The 15982-nt window shown below is 38.0% G+C and overlaps 1 protein-coding gene across 2 annotated transcripts; it reads right to left on the bottom strand.

Moving 5' to 3' along the window:
* Positions 1 to 11124: 11124 nt before the first annotated feature.
* On the bottom strand, positions 11125 to 15753 carry lyrm1 (LYR motif containing 1). 2 transcript variants are annotated; one of them, XM_037755277.1, is made up of 6 exons: positions 15609 to 15753; positions 15388 to 15489; positions 13406 to 13587; positions 13248 to 13308; positions 11654 to 11685; positions 11125 to 11536 (listed from the first exon to the last, which is right to left on the bottom strand). In XM_037755277.1, the coding sequence occupies exons 3-6, from the start codon at positions 13562 to 13564 to the stop codon at positions 11423 to 11425; spliced, it is 366 nt and encodes a 121-aa protein (XP_037611205.1). In that variant the 5' UTR covers positions 13565 to 13587; positions 15388 to 15489; positions 15609 to 15753; the 3' UTR covers positions 11125 to 11422. The 2 variants fall into 2 exon arrangements, with proteins under 2 accessions (XP_037611205.1, XP_037611206.1); XM_037755278.1 differs by having other exon boundaries at positions 15695 to 15728.
* Positions 15754 to 15982: the final 229 nt, after the last annotated feature.

Raw genomic sequence — 15982 nt, forward strand, 5'->3', positions numbered from 1 at the left:
TTTACAAAAACTGTGTTCTTCAAAGGTGTGCCGGCGGAAGTGCAACATTCCCAGCAGTCAGATCGCATTTTTGCGGAAATTAATTTGATAATTAATCCTCCCCGGTGACCCTCTTTTCCTTTTACACTAAAGAGCTGTCTAGGCTTTCACTGTCGTGCCAGGCCAAAAGATCGTGTGTCAATCACACGGATAATATGTTTGTTTACATACCATGATCATGAAAAGGAGGCCAGCTAAATATTTGATGGCTTCTTCGAGTTACCCAGGAACAGTCACCCTGTGACCCAACACTAGAGTTGGACCTCGGCACATCCAGTCATTGTTAAACACCTCTACAGAGCACTGGCTCACATTTGTGGGCACATGACTCCGGTGGGCAAATAATATAAAGCACTCTCAGGCTTTGTGCTCTCTCTGCTCTCTGTGTTGGACACTCTCAGCAACTAGTGGTCCTCAATGTGCTGTATCAACTCATTCAGTTATAGATGTTCTGCCCCAGTATGTGAGGGGATTATAAATAGAAACTGTAATGGCACAAAAGAGTGACCGTTTTTTCATAAAAGTCTCTTTAAAAATGTAGAAGTTTGATGCTGATCATCACCTCCACCGCCCCTGAGCTCACTTTGACACACTTGCATACGCTTCACACACTTTCCGCGTAGCGTCCCAGTGGACAGAGTTTAACCAAGCATGCATCATCAGCACTCGTCTGCGCCCTCCGTACTACCGCAGGCATTCAACAATACTCGCTACACTACTCAACCCACACACACCTCAGTCCTCCTCCTCTAATCTCAGAGCAGCTACTCTTTCGAGCTGAGACAATGTGAAACGTATAGTCCAAACAAAAGGCGAGAGAAAGACAAAGAGTGAGTGGGACGGGGAGCGAGCAAGAGAGCCGGAGATGAGACGAATGTCTGCGGCTACACGAAAGGGCAATTAAGCGCTTAGTCATGAAAGAACATCTCATCCTTTCATTGTCTTTATTGTGTCACTCCAAATATAACACTTTAAAGGAAAATATCGACTCATTGTCTGATATGTTTTGTCGTCATTTCTCATTGATCATTGCCTTTTACTGTACAAACACTGTCTCTTTTAAAAGAAATGTACCTCAAGATGAGTTTTGAAAAACAAGTTACTGCTGACAAACAACAAATTATGTATGTACTGAAAAAAAAGTTTTATATTATATCATTATGCCTCGGCTCCGGTGACAGCCGTGGGTTCGGATTGTCTGTCCGTACGGCAGACGAACTCAATAACTGAAATAACAATCGTCCACTTGGACTCAAGCATGAACTGATTCGATTTTGGGGGTCAAAGGTCAAGGTCACGGTGACCTCACGTCCATCCTATTCTTGTGATATCTCAAGAATGCCTTGAGCGAATTTATTCAAATTTGCCACAAACATGGGCTATGTTCCAAATGGAATACTTTTTACTTTTACTTATAGTACATACTGCAGCTGCCCTCACAAAGTACGTACTGTTGCATGCATGAATGTATAAAGAGAACTGGGTACAACGTCGGAGGTGGGCTCCCGTTCAGTGGCGCATGAAGCCAAAATGGCTTGACTGCAGAGTGATAATGTATCCTGATCATTTGACGATCTTCCTCATTCATTGGGCCCATAGAACAGGCACCTTTAACGCCGCCTCCCAGCCGTCGGTCCAGCCTCAGTCTGGGTCTCATTCACATGAACGGAGGAAGGGAAATAACTCTGGATTCAGCTATTAGTGCATTTTACAACTTTTAGGACCTAATGATTTAAATAAGGGCTATTCAAGTGTTCGTACTGGGATGATTATCCGCTGATTTACGGACGTCTCTTCCCATTGTAAATCTATGGGAAAAAGTCTTTTTGGGCCCAGTGGCATCACGAGACGGACAAGGAAGTTGTAATTCCACCATTTGGCCACTACAAAAATTTGCTTCACAGGCCGGAGCTCTTCCTGTGGGCTTGGACATAGCAACATACTACTTCAGCATAACATTGCACCTTGAACTTTGTCCCTCTTGCTCATATATCCGCTGCGCAGAGGATTGTGGGTCAGAATAGCCAGAAAAGCATGCTGGTTTGACAAAATGCGACCGGATTTAGTAGGACATCCTGGTATTTTTTACATACTGCATTTGACATACTATGTATTGGGATATACTAAATATTTTTCTGGCATACTAAATATTATGTGAGTATGGGTATTGGAACGCACAGATCCACTTGGACTCAAGGATGACCTGATTAGATTTTGGAGGCCAAAAGTCAAGGTCACTGTGACCTCACAAAACAACGTTTTTGACCACAACTCAATAATGAATATGCTAATTATGACAATTTCACACAAATGTCTAATAGGATTAAATGATGAAGTGATGACATTTTGGACAGACATGGATGTAAACTGCATCTTGACTTGTTGGCGGAGGCATACAAACATGAGGCGGTAATTCTAGTTTTAGTGATAAACCTATATATGGTGTTGCCTTTTGGACCCGAGATGGACACAAGCTGTCTAGCATGTGCAGAAATGTTTTCGTTATTCATGTTTTCAATGGAGGCTAATGTAGACTTGCATGTGTAGCAGAATTCTGAAGAAATGTTGCACTTCATCATAGATAACTCTATTTATCTATCTTTTTGAGTGTTTTATGAAACTCTCAAAAAGATTTAATTGAAATTATTCAGAAAAAAACCACTGAGATGTATTCCCATCTTAGAGGCTTCAGGAAATGCCTGAGTGCCTTTTGAAACGAATATATAGCATGATACTGATGAGGATGATTGCTCATAATTGCATCACTGGAGCACCAATCTAATCAAGAACTAACAATTATTTAAATCTTTTTTATGTTATAAAGCATGAAAGGTTGTAAAGGTTGTAGCTGCAATACAGCAGCAGCTGCTGAAATATTGTGGCAGTGGTATTGTTAAAATTAATTTACTGTACCAGAATGTAATTGAATAGCTTTTAGTAATATAGCATGCTGAGGTCAGTAGGGTTTCTTTAATTTAATCCTCATTAGAGATGACATGCCGTTACAGTAGAGCTATTATTTGCCTTATCTTGTGTGTTTTGACTGCATTGTAAAGGAGAAACAGGCGTGATATTTATTTAATGACGGTTCAAGTGTTGTCAGGACAGACAATAATATGACCTGCGTCAAAGCATTAAGGCGGGTTGACAAGGTAAGACGAGGAGATGGATTTCCCCATTTACAAGCATCTAATTACCTCAGCTCCTTAAGTACAACATTAGATGTCCGACTCCTGCATTATTCTTTACCCTATCATTTCCCCCCTTTTTTTTTCCTGCTGCCACTGTTTCTGCCACCATATTTCCCCCAGGGTTTCTCTGAAACCCCCTAAATAATGCACACAGAGTGAAGGGCTTTAAGGGGCCGTATGATGGATCACTCTCCTCTTTCTGGAGCCGTTGTATTCTTCCTCTACTGAAGCTTATTTATCATTTCCATAATGACATTGCTCTCAGGTGATTCTCTAAATATCTATATTTACACCAGACAACCTTTAAAAAGAACCACTTTTTTTCCCCCATGATCCAGTTTTTAGTATGTGACATCACTGCAACAAAAAAAAATGGGTCACATGCCTGCTTTGAGACTTTTATTTTGAAATGTTTATTTACAGACAGTGAAGTCGATAAATTGCAGGTTATAGTGTTTATCCAAAATTGTACACAGTCTTATTTTACAGAAATTCAGTCTGTAATTGGTTATACTGCAAATATGGAAAAGCTTGAATGAGAGACAATTTTACAGTATAAAACAAAAACAACATCTCAAAACTCCACTTTAGTTTTTAAATAATGCACCAGATTTGTTCATTTGCTTTATGGTTGAGACATTGTTTTAGGTTTAGAAAACAACTCTTCCTATAAGTAGACAAATCTATGAAGTAATGATAAAGATATAAATACAAAGGGGTAACAGATAAAGATCGAACAATTTTCAACAAACTTTAAAGATGCATTTCTCGACCCATTATGAGAAAGTTTATTGATCGTTTTAAATAACTTTTTGGCCTGTGGAAAAAGAGAAAATGCCCCAGAGAGGAAATATCTCACCAGCATGAATAATGCCTGAAAGAATTACACTGTATGTTGACATAAAGTTTACTCGTAAGATAAAATTAAACTTTAATGGTCCCCGTGGGGATTAGCCCACTGCAGCAGTAAGGAACAATATATAAAAACACAACAAATACTAAAGATTGAATATATGGTTGAGGAGGTGAAATAACAGATGCCTTGAGATGAGACGTCCCCAGGAGGGATCTCAGCTACATTATGGAAGTTACCATATCAGGAACCAGAGATAGATGTGGGCAACAAGAGCACATCTACAGGAGGTTAGTTAGAGGTTGTTGCAGCTTCTTTGTCATTTGTGTACTTTTTAGGGCTGTCAAAGTTAACGCGATAATAACACGTCAACACAAATTTATTTTAATGCCACTAATTTCTTTAACGCATTAACGCAACTTGCGATTTTTAGGTTGTAGCAGGCTCAATTTAAAAAATTTAGAGTGAAGATACTGGTACCAACCATGTCATACTGGCTTGTCGGTAAGGATGTTAAATAACGCTCCAAACTTGCGCTAAATTTTGGCGAGGAAAAACTGCCATAGCCATTTTCAAAGGGGTCCTTTGACCTCTGACCTCAAGATATGTGAAGGAAAATGTGTTCAATGGGTACCCGCGAGTCTCCCCTTTACAGACATACCCACTTTATGATAATCACATGCAGTTTGGGGCCAGTCATATTCAATGACAGCTGTTGTTGTCTGTTGGGCTTGAGTTTGCCATGTTATGATTTGAATATATTTTCTATGCTAAATGCAGTACCTGTGAGGGTTTCTGGACAATATTTGTCATTGTTTTGTGTTGTTAATTGATTTGAAATAATAAATACTGTATATACATACATTTGCATAAAGCAAGCGAATTTGCCCACTCCCATGTTGATAAGAGTATTACATACTTGACAAATCCCCCTTTTTAATGTACATTTTGAACAGATAAAAAAGGTGCGATTAATCGCAATTAACTATTTTAATCTATTGACAGCCCTAGTATTTTTACATAATTTCATTCCTAATGCAGCCTTAGATTTGCTTCATTAACAGCATTCATATTGTTTAATTTATCCACCTGTGTATTGTAGTATTATAAAAGCCGCAAACTGGCAACATTTACTATGGTGGGAGACACTCTCACTCCACAGAGTCAGCACTCTGTTATTGAAGAGTCTCATGTTTTGTATTTTCATGTGTCAAAATCAATAGCATAAGTAGTAGGATCACAGATCACAAGCTGGCACATTTTACATTTAAATAAACAGCAGGCTGCCACACGATGTTTAACAGCCACTCGCCATCTTTGCTGGAGTTAAATAAATCATGTTTACACCTCTTGCCAATGACAGTGTGTGGAAAGTAACAGATTGCTGTTCATAGTTGTCACTGCATTTATTTTAAGGAGTAAGAAAATGATAGGCTAGAAAGGGTCTTTGAAAAATTGTATTATATATATCAACATAACTAAGAGTCTGCAGCCAGTCAAGTCAATTTTAATTGTCACACTAGCAACTCTGTGAGGCTGTACATTTTTTTCTCCGATATTTTTATTTAATTTTAACATAACACAAATAAATATGCGATCTTTGACCAGGTAATAATAATAATTAATATATAAATAAATGGAAAAAATGAAATAAAATATGCATGCATGCATATATATATATATATATATACATATATATATATATATATATACACACACACATATATACATATACACATATACGTACACACACGTTCAAGAAAAGATATGAAGGGACTCCAAAGTTCCTCAAAAATCCTATACCCATCCCTCACTATGTATGTTATCTTCTCCATTGACATATTTCTTGCCATTTCTTTCAACTAACTACCTCTACTTAGTGCATTAGCGTTCCTCCATTATAGAGCAATAAGACATTTTGCTTGTAAGATGCATGAAGTATCATCCCAGCAAGGATGACTGAAAAAAAGAACAGTCACATTTCAACAGGAATGCTATATATATATGATTGCACAGAGTGAGCTGGTATATGCAGCATTAATGTCTAACAGTCTGCTGCTGCTGCAGCTGCTCTCCCATCAGTGGTCAATTATAGTGAGGACAGTCATTTATCACTGAGGTAATGTAGTCTCCAGAAGGAGAACAGAGAGAGCAGCAACAACCCCACACTTTAACAGAGTGTGTCTACTGTGCATCAGACAATTATTTAAGTCTGAAGTGGTAATGAATGTGAGACAGTCCTCAGAGAACCAAACAGAGGGGACTTTTTTGTGGAGAGGTGGAAATGAATAATATTTGTCATTTTTGTTCAAAGTTCCATTGCTGATTTATTAGCCGATTGTTTTTACTCCTGATTAAGAGGCATCTTATTATACTGAGCCTCAGGTATGTGTTATATTTAATGCCACCTGAAAGATTTAGTCACAGACATCTCAAATGTTGAGCAAAGCCTGTTGTCCACCAGACTTCAAATCTTATTTTGGTGTGACCCCTGGTGGCCAAAGAGTGTAGGGATTGGTTGTATGCCTTATGTATGCCTTTGTATGTTTTCATTCTCATTTATTGTTTTAATTTGATTTCTGAAGCTCATTACTGTATTTAACCTTTTTAAGATTGGCTAATCCAACTTGATACCGATGAAGTAGTGAGTTTATTAGGTCAGTCATGCAATCTGCAGGTTGATCGCCAGACTGTCTCGTGACTTCATGCTGGTCTACTTTTTTTGTAGCTAATTGTGATGTTGCTGCAGGCTCGTCTTCCCACTGTGTCTCCTCGTCTGACCACTTGTCATTCAGGAGATTACTTTACAGACGGCCTCCCTTTAGTATTCCTTTACAAACCTTATTTTCTGTGTGCGTCACCCATTAGGTCCTGTAGCGCTGTGTAGGATCAGTGACCGAAACACATCTCCACTCTTTCTCTCTGTCCAGTGTGAGAATACTGCCATCTATATAGGACATGTTAGTTTCATGTTTAATCCTCTGAGACTCAACTGACTTTACTGTCCTTCAGAGGCTCTAGTAGGTTCAGTTTAAGAGCTAGAGGGAAGATACAGATATCATATGAAACTAGAACCATGTCATACTAGCTTGTCGAGAATGAGGCTTAATAACGCTCCAAAAACTGGCATGGTCATTTTTTAAAGGGGTCCCTTGACCTCTGACCTCAAGATATGTGAATGGAAAGGGATTCTATGGGTACCCACGAGTCTCCCCTTTACAGACATGCCCACTTTATGCAGTTTGGGGCTAAAACGATGCCGCTTTTTGCATGCAGTAAAAATGTGTTATTTTTTGCCTATTCTAAAATGATGTGTTTGAATATTTCTGCATACTAAGGTGCCTAAACAGTCTTGGAGTTACATAAATTGGGTATGACTGTAAAGCTGTCAAAACAAAAATGTCAAAAGTTTTTTTAAACAAAATCACAGCATGGCTTTTTCTATGGTGTTCCTCAAGGTCTTGGTGTCTTAATGTGGTATATTTTTCAATTCTCGAGTGGTAAAAAAACGGTTAAATTTAGCACCAAATCTCTGTAATAAATGGTATCAACCCAAAAATTGCTGCAACAACTTATGAGACATAAGTGAGCATGGGGATGGTCGTCATATACTTCGATCATAATGTTCTAAACCCTTATACCCCTTCGCATCTCAAATTAATCTTCAGGTTCCCAGCTTTCAGATGATGTACACCACTTCTATGTGACATCTACTGCTGACCTGCTATCTCCCTCTAAAGACCCCCTGTACCCCCCTAAAATAAACAAAGACTGGTCTAACTGGGTTAAAGCGAGACCATTTAATTCTACCAGGTTCACTTCTGAAGACACCACAGCCCCGACGGTGCCTGAGGTTGGAGTCTGGCGTGTCAGCCACTGGACCTGACGTCACTCAATGAAACATGCACACTTTCCTTCACTCTGCGTCTGTTGGGCTCCATCATGTGGCTGCATGCAGGCCAACATGGTGCTGGAGGACAAAGCAAATGACCTCAGAAATTTCTAGAAGTGAGGAGCTTATCAAGGTGACTCGGTCCAGAGTGTGAAATTAAAATGATCTGATAAAGCCTGCATTGTGAGCTCTGGGGTGTTACAGGTCAGTGATATACAGTGCAGCACTGTATCAGAGAACAATGCTGAACTGTAAATGTGTGCCCCGCTGAGATTAACACACGTCATGTTTGCTGATCCACATTTTTGATTTTGCACTCGCTGCTGGAAAGTGGAGCAGAACATAATATATACTTTAGTCCCCACAGAATGCATCAGCTGTAGAGGGCTTTTCAAGTACATTTGGGCTCTAGCCAACTCACTGAAATGAACCACATTGTTGAAGTGGAGGCCTGTCGTTCATGCAAGCTGGTTTAATCTAATAATCAAGAAACTTTTAATTATTGGTGCTCTGTTACAAATTTATAATTTAGGGAACAAATTAAATTAAAAAAAACATCTGTAATTTAGCTTGCTCTTGTTAATCAAATTTAATCATTTTTACTTTCTTTTTCAGCAAAGTTAATTAGTTCTCTTGGAATATTAATTTAAATTATCTTATTATCTGCTACATCTTTTAGAGCAGGAGGGAACTTTTTCACCAACAAAAAGATACTGTACATAGGGTGACCACATCCCAACAAACCAAATGTGGGACAAAGAGTATGTTTGTGTGGGACAATGTGGGCCATGTTACCAAGGCTGAGAGGTAGTCTACTATTTTGATATAATGTCTATCTAACTTATAAACATTTCTATTCTGTCCTTTATCTTGTAACATCTCTATGCTTTGCCCGAATGCATCCATAGATCGGCACATCTCTTTTTTAGCCACGTTTCTTGTGAGACTCACATGAACTGTGTCGCTTTATGTCGTATTCCTCCCCTTGTGAAATTGAAAAATAACTGGCAAATTTCACAATAAAACTCTGAGAATCGTCTTCCACCGACTTATAAATACTTATAAGTAGTTTCACAGTCTTTGTTGTAGCTGCTCTTCCTTTTCTTTGTGGTAGTTTCCATCATATTCCGCCTAAATCTGCATAGATTGTGACTTTGCGGTGACTCGCAATTTTCCCCGTTGGGCGTAGCGTAGCAAAGACGGTGAAATGTTAACCTGCACTTGACCCACTTGTGCACAGTTTGACAGCAAACAGCCCTGCTTTTTAAAAAAGCATCTGTCCTGCAGTGGTTTGACTTTTGAAAACTAGAGCCAATGAAAAAGTGGGACATCGTCTCAATATGTGGGACGTGGGACAAAGGATAAAAATGCTGTGCAGTCCCTTGTAAAGTGGGACAACTGGTCACCCTATGTACATAAGGGCGAGTAAGTCCCTGTTTGTAATACAAGTGCTGCACGCACAAAACTCAAATCACTTAATGTAACTTATTGTTGGAAATGAGATGGCCAAAATTTGATTTTAAATAGAGTTTTGTACAATTTTGTACATTAAAGTGATATTAGTAAATGGTTGGTAGTCTGCACTGGATAATACAGAGCTTAGTATTTATTCAGAAACATGAGTCAGACTGAAAATGAGTCTTCGACCCCATCTGTAGGTCACTTTCATTATTATCGACATCTGAATGAATCAACAGTTCAAGTTCAAGTTCAAGTTCAAGACCTTTATTTGTTCCCGAGGGGCAATTGGTTTTGCCGAGAGAAAGGCTGTTTTTTTACGAGAGAAAAGCTTCTTTCTGCTCTGATTTCTAAATAGAACCGAACCAAACTGCTCTTTCACCACACTGGATTCATTATTATGGAAAACCTGAGAAAGACAAAAGAAATACCAGCAAACCAGATATTCCAGACTCTTAAATACAGATCCAGAAATGTAATATAATATAGTAGCATTGTGAGTCTGTTACATCAAATAACTTATAAGAGATGTTAATTAATGAATTTGGAATACATGATGATTTTTGAGATTTAATACACAAAGAGGATCTTTAAATAACCATCCAGAATAACTGAAAACAACTTCAAATTATTAAAAAAAATCCTATACTGCAGCCTCCTTAGAGATTATCTTTCTTTTTAAAAAACTAAATATGGAAAACATTAAATGTCATATTTCCTTTACAAGAACATGTTCAACTGATAAAAAATGAAGGCGTTTAGATTCAGTCTGAAGCATTTTCCTTTTTAAAACAAACGTGAATAAATGAAAAGTAGAAATGTTGTATCGTATTACGCTTATCTATATGATATCCAGAGCATTATATAGCAGCAAACAAATATTTGCTGTGTACAGATATAGAGGAGTAATGTCTACCTGAGCAGAGAATGAAGTCTCTCCCTCTGTATGTGTTGTAATGAGAGCTTCTCGTTGCTTTGTTGACATCGTAGCACCTAACCTCCAATCCCCCCCAGGTGACACTGTTAGCTCTGTCAGCACTGTTGCATTGCCATGTTGAAGCAAAATATATGCTCTGAATTTTCAAATTCAGCACATTTAAATAACAAACACGTGATAGACTTGCCTGACTAACTTCCTTCTTATCACAAAGTTTACACATTTTTTCATTTCCGTTTTTTTCATCCTCTCTCTGTTCCTGTTTTGATACCTTCCTGGAAAAACATTCTTTGTAAATTCTGCCTCATGTTGTCATTATTGAGTGTGCTCGGATGTCCGTTAAGACATATTCAAAATGAAAATGTACTTTACTGTAAATGGCTCTTCCTTCTGTTTACGTCACCCAGTCCTTCCTCAGAACTTTAGAAGAAGTAAAACATCTGCGTACACTACAATGGCTCAGAAGTTTAGATGAGTGAAATATGACTTGTTTCCCAACTTCCTCTGTGCTGTTGCCAACATTCCTGGAGTTGATTTCATATTTTCTGCGTGAATAAACAGGCTACCTATATGGAAAAGCTGAGGAATGGGGCCAATATATGGGGGTGGTTCCTAAAAAGGTGCTTGCTGCTGGAAAAGAGAGAGGATGGTCACTCACTGCTGAGCGTGTCCCAAAGATCTTACTTAGATACTACATGAATTCTTCATGTCAATTCATATTACTAGAATAAAAGACTTTAAGACAATTATTTTTTTTAACAGTTGTGAAAGAATGTGAAGTATTTATTACAACATTTTTTACACAGAAAAATAAATAAAATATACAACTTGATCTTATATTACAAATCACTCTCAAGCCACACTAAACAACTCATGTTCAAGCATTTTACAGTGAAAAATGACAATGAAAAATGGCCTTTTCCTGGATGACGGGTGTTCTTGCATCATTGAGTGTGTGCAACAACTCTGCCCATGAGATCAGCTTGTGACTGCACTCTTGTTTCCTGCCCATGGTAACTGGAACTGTTGGCGAGGAGCGGGGATATCGAGCATCAGGTGTCGTCATGTGACTGTAAGTATATTGGCTTGGCCTGCTTCCTCAGGCGCTGCTGTGCTCGCAGCTTCCTGCCTTTCTGAGTCGCTAGTCCCATTGGTGGTAGGTACGTCTACAAGGACATTCAGAGAACAAAATAACTGAATACAATTTCTCAACAACACAATACACTGCCCACACGGACAGAAAATATTCAGTTTGTCGAATAAATGGTTATTATTGTACTTACAGCCCTTGGATATGGGTTCCTGTAATGTAGACCTGTGAAACAAAATGATAGTCAGTCACTCATCCAAAGCCAGAAAGTTTTCTGTCCTGCATAGTCCACCACAGAGCAGTTGATTCTCTCAGATGATTTATTTAACAATTATTTAATAATTGTATCACTTTTGCTTTTTGGCCCAGGTTCGATTCCGACCCAGGGCCCTTTGCTGCGTGTCATCCCCTCTCTCTCCCCCCTTTTCCTGTCATATAAGCCCCTAAAAAAGTATCCCTGTGGTCAAATTATAGCACCCGAAATATAAAAGGGAAAGGGTGTTAATGTTGTCTCTTTACTACTCCATGCGACAATTTTTATTCATGACTACGTTTCGATCCTACTTGGATCTTCGTCAGGTCTGAATGTTTGAAAAGTGGAATGATGATGGATGATGAATATGACATAATGTTTATAAATAGCATGTTTGATATTTAGAAGTATGGCTTTTGTGTTACTGTTATGTACTCTTAATTGTTTGTGGATGTTCTATCACTCTGTTTTTTTGATGAACCACGCCTGCCGTCATTGTTTGACTACTGGTGCACATTATGTATAAATATGGTTGTGCCACTTTTCAAACATTCAGGCTAGGGCTGGGAAATATGACGATATATATTATCAAAACGACACAAAAATGTCTATCGTATGTATTTTTCTATATTGTTTCTATCGTGATATAGGCTAGGGCTGCATTTATTTATTTTTTCTCTCTAATTTCACTTAAAAACTGTTATGTTCATTTTGCACTCAAGTTCTTAAAATGAGAAAATACTCAGTGCTTTTCATTTTTCACATTTTAATTCACAGGAGTATAAAAAAAAAACATGTCATTATTTCATATAGGCTATTTATTTATTTATTGAATTACCAGAAAACATGCATCGTGATACATATCGTTACAGAGATATGAAATTACTTATATCGTGATAGAAGATTTTGGCCATATTGCCCATCCCGAATTGAGACGTGACAAAGATCCAAGTAGGATTGAAACATAGTAATTAATAAAAATTGTGGCATGGAGTAGTGTGCAGGTAATTAATCTTCTTCAATAATGCCTCTTTGCCCACGACAGAACTAATCTCTTATATTGTATATAAAAAAACAAAGAAGAAATCATCAAGCATGCGTGAGCATATTATTATTTTCTAATTTGTGTCAGTCATTACAGCCAGTTTCTATTTCACTTAACTGATGACAATATAAACCCTGCTCATGCTGTTGGTGGTCAAACATTCAGAACGTTAAGTCAATGTTTACTCCCCATGCTGAAACACTCAAGACCTTCATCTGAACTTGCTCCGTCATTCAGTGACAAATACTCATCTAGATATGTTATATTAGCTAGATATTACCCTCGTTATAAATGGTGACCAAAACATTACAGGTTGAGTGTCAAAGTTAAAGTATGTTACGTGGATTATAAAGTCAGCACTTGCATTTGATAAATAGAAAACGTGAAAAGCAGAGTAACAGCATTACTGTTACTGTGGTCCTCACCAGAGTAGAATAAGGTTTAGTCAAGATTTATGTAAGGAAATGTGTGGCATCTCGCCACTCTTACCTATTTCTATCCTCGCTTCACATTCTTCTATACACTTCTTTATTGATTCTTGATCTGTGAGCTGAGAGGAAGCACACAGACAAAAACATTAGTCATACAAACTTGACTAAAACTACTGCTTTTTTTCATTTCTGTGAGCAGTGTACCGTTGTTCACACCTGTTGGTTCTGTCTGAACAGAGTGCAGGCCTCCTGAAGTATGTATTTCCTCTCAGACTCCGTGTCACTTGTAACTCCACTCTCTGCCTGCCAGCTTCGGGCGATGCGAAACACCCGCATGTACAATGACAACACCACCCTGCGAGTGGAGGCCGTCATCGGGTCTCAAAAACAGCAGTAACCTGCACAGTAGAGGAATAAGTTGGAAAGGAAACACATCCTGTTACTGTTTTCTCTGTGTATAAAGCTAAATTCCTGCTAACAAATGCGTTTTTGTTAACAAGCATTACAATAATGATTACACCCTTCTGTCAGTAAACTTACTTACGTGACACTGTATCACACAATAGGCCTCTATAGTTTTGATACCAATTTGCTGAACATCACTTCCACTTATGACCAAGTTAGACTAAATGTGGCAGCTTCATTATGCTGGAATAATACCGAAGTGGCCCAGGGGTTCAGTGTCTCAGTAAGTTTGTGGTGATTTTACTAAACAGAACTTTATTTAGACCTGTATGCATCATTTGAGCAAAACAAACAAAAACTAAATAGCAATTGTCTACAAGAAAGTCCCACAAGAATAGCGAATAATGCAAGAACCTAGCAGGACATTTGGGGCACCTGGAAGTCCGGGGGCCCCCCAGGCAGTTGCTCACTTTGGTGGGTTTCTTGTCCAGTCTTGAGTGTTCCCATCATTCAACACTAGATGTCACTAAAACCAACACAGGGTTGCTTCCCAAACATAGCTTGTTACATGACTGACTGTAAGGTGTTACAGTTTTTCTTTGGCTTTGGCTCATTTTTTTAAACAGTTAACATTCTCTAAACTGTAAGCGCAAATGTCACAACTGTTTGATGGGACATCACAACTCTATTGCATTTCTGCAAAAGGTAGCAACTCACCCAAAACACTTCATTCATGCTGCAAAACCTAGTTACTGTGTCAATAAATTGGCCAATGCGAGCCATACTTGTTAATGTTTAGATGTTTTTTCACCACGGCAGTCAACCCTGGAAATATTTATTATATACAAATCTCAGTTTTGTTCTACTTTTGTGTTGACACCTACTGCTTACTGTACTATACACGAGTGTCAGTTCTGTCTAGCTGAATGCTGTTGTGTATCCCACTAAGCTTTTTAGATTCCCATTTCAACAGTGGGTGAAAGTTTACTGGGAAATACTGCACAATACTGCAGTACAAAAAAACAGGACATGTACACATGTATTTATACAGTAAATATATTTGTGTAGAAATGTGTTACATGTACTGTAAACATAAAATTCACCTTTGATCTTTCATGTAAAGTCATATACAGTGAAAAGAAAATTTGCCAAAAAAAATGACATCCATGCCAAAAAACAAAGCCTGTAACAATGAAAACACCTTCTGTAGTTCAGTATAAAAACAGCTATTTGTACCTCCTCACAGCACATAACACCATGTCAAAGATATTTATGAGATATACATGTCTGTCTGACAGATTTTGAAAGAATGATGAGAAGAAGGATGTTTAGAAGTTGTGAAGAGGATGACAAACTTCACTGAGATTCAACTCATCAGTTTTGATCTGCAAGACGTGTGCAAGTGTCAAATTGTAGTACTATTGTACTTACTCTTTGCACACATGTACCAAAACTAGTGCAATTTGCTTGAATGAGTGAGCATTTTCTAATCTGTTGTAGACAACAAACTAATTGTTCAGAGAGTTGAGCTTATTGTTTTGAAAAAAATAATGATCATATCATCAAAAACTGTAAACTGTAGTGATTTGTATTAATTCTTGTTTCCCAAATAGAAAACATGAGGCAATACTTCAGCATCACTTGTCAACATGTAGCTACTAGCTATCCTTGAGCTTCCTGCTGACAGCACTAATAAGACATCAAATTAATAGCGAAACGAGTGTCATTCACATTAACGACTTAATGTACAATGTCATACAATACAGTTTATCTAATATGTCACATTTACCTACCTGCTCTGTGTGGAGAAGGAGCTAGCTCGACTTAGCTTCCTAGGACACAGGAACACATGAGTCGCATGGTGATGACGTGTCACCTGAACTGGTTTCTAAAGGCTGCAAAGAAAAAAACATAAAAATGAACGAGTACTTTTCATCGTTGATAAAGTTGGAGACTTTTTTTTAGCAATTTAAAAAGTTGTTTCATCATCTCTATAATTTTACTATTTAAAGACCCAGTTTAAGCACATTTCAGATTAATTAAAGGGTTTTTTGGACACATTTTGTAAAATTTTATCAACAAAACACATGCTTCAGTGACTGATTTCGTGGTAATCCTTCTTTGTATAATGTGATATTTCCAATTAATCTTATTGTTGCCATCAATCGCTGAGATGAAGATCAGCTGTTGGCTGTAGTGATGGGAATTCCGGCTCTTTTTAGTGAGCCAGATCATTTGACTCAGCTCACCAAGAAGAGCCGGCTCTTTCGGCTCCCAAACGGATCTTCGTTTTACCACTTCTGCCTTTTATAATTCAGCCAAATTTAGCGCTGTTTTGACCTATAATTAGTATGTGTGACAAAAATCACTCAAATTATTCAATTTAAT

The sequence above is a fragment of the Sebastes umbrosus genome, chromosome 20, assembly GCF_015220745.1.
Source record: "Sebastes umbrosus isolate fSebUmb1 chromosome 20, fSebUmb1.pri, whole genome shotgun sequence".
NCBI classification, from domain to species: domain Eukaryota; kingdom Metazoa; phylum Chordata; class Actinopteri; order Perciformes; family Sebastidae; genus Sebastes; species Sebastes umbrosus.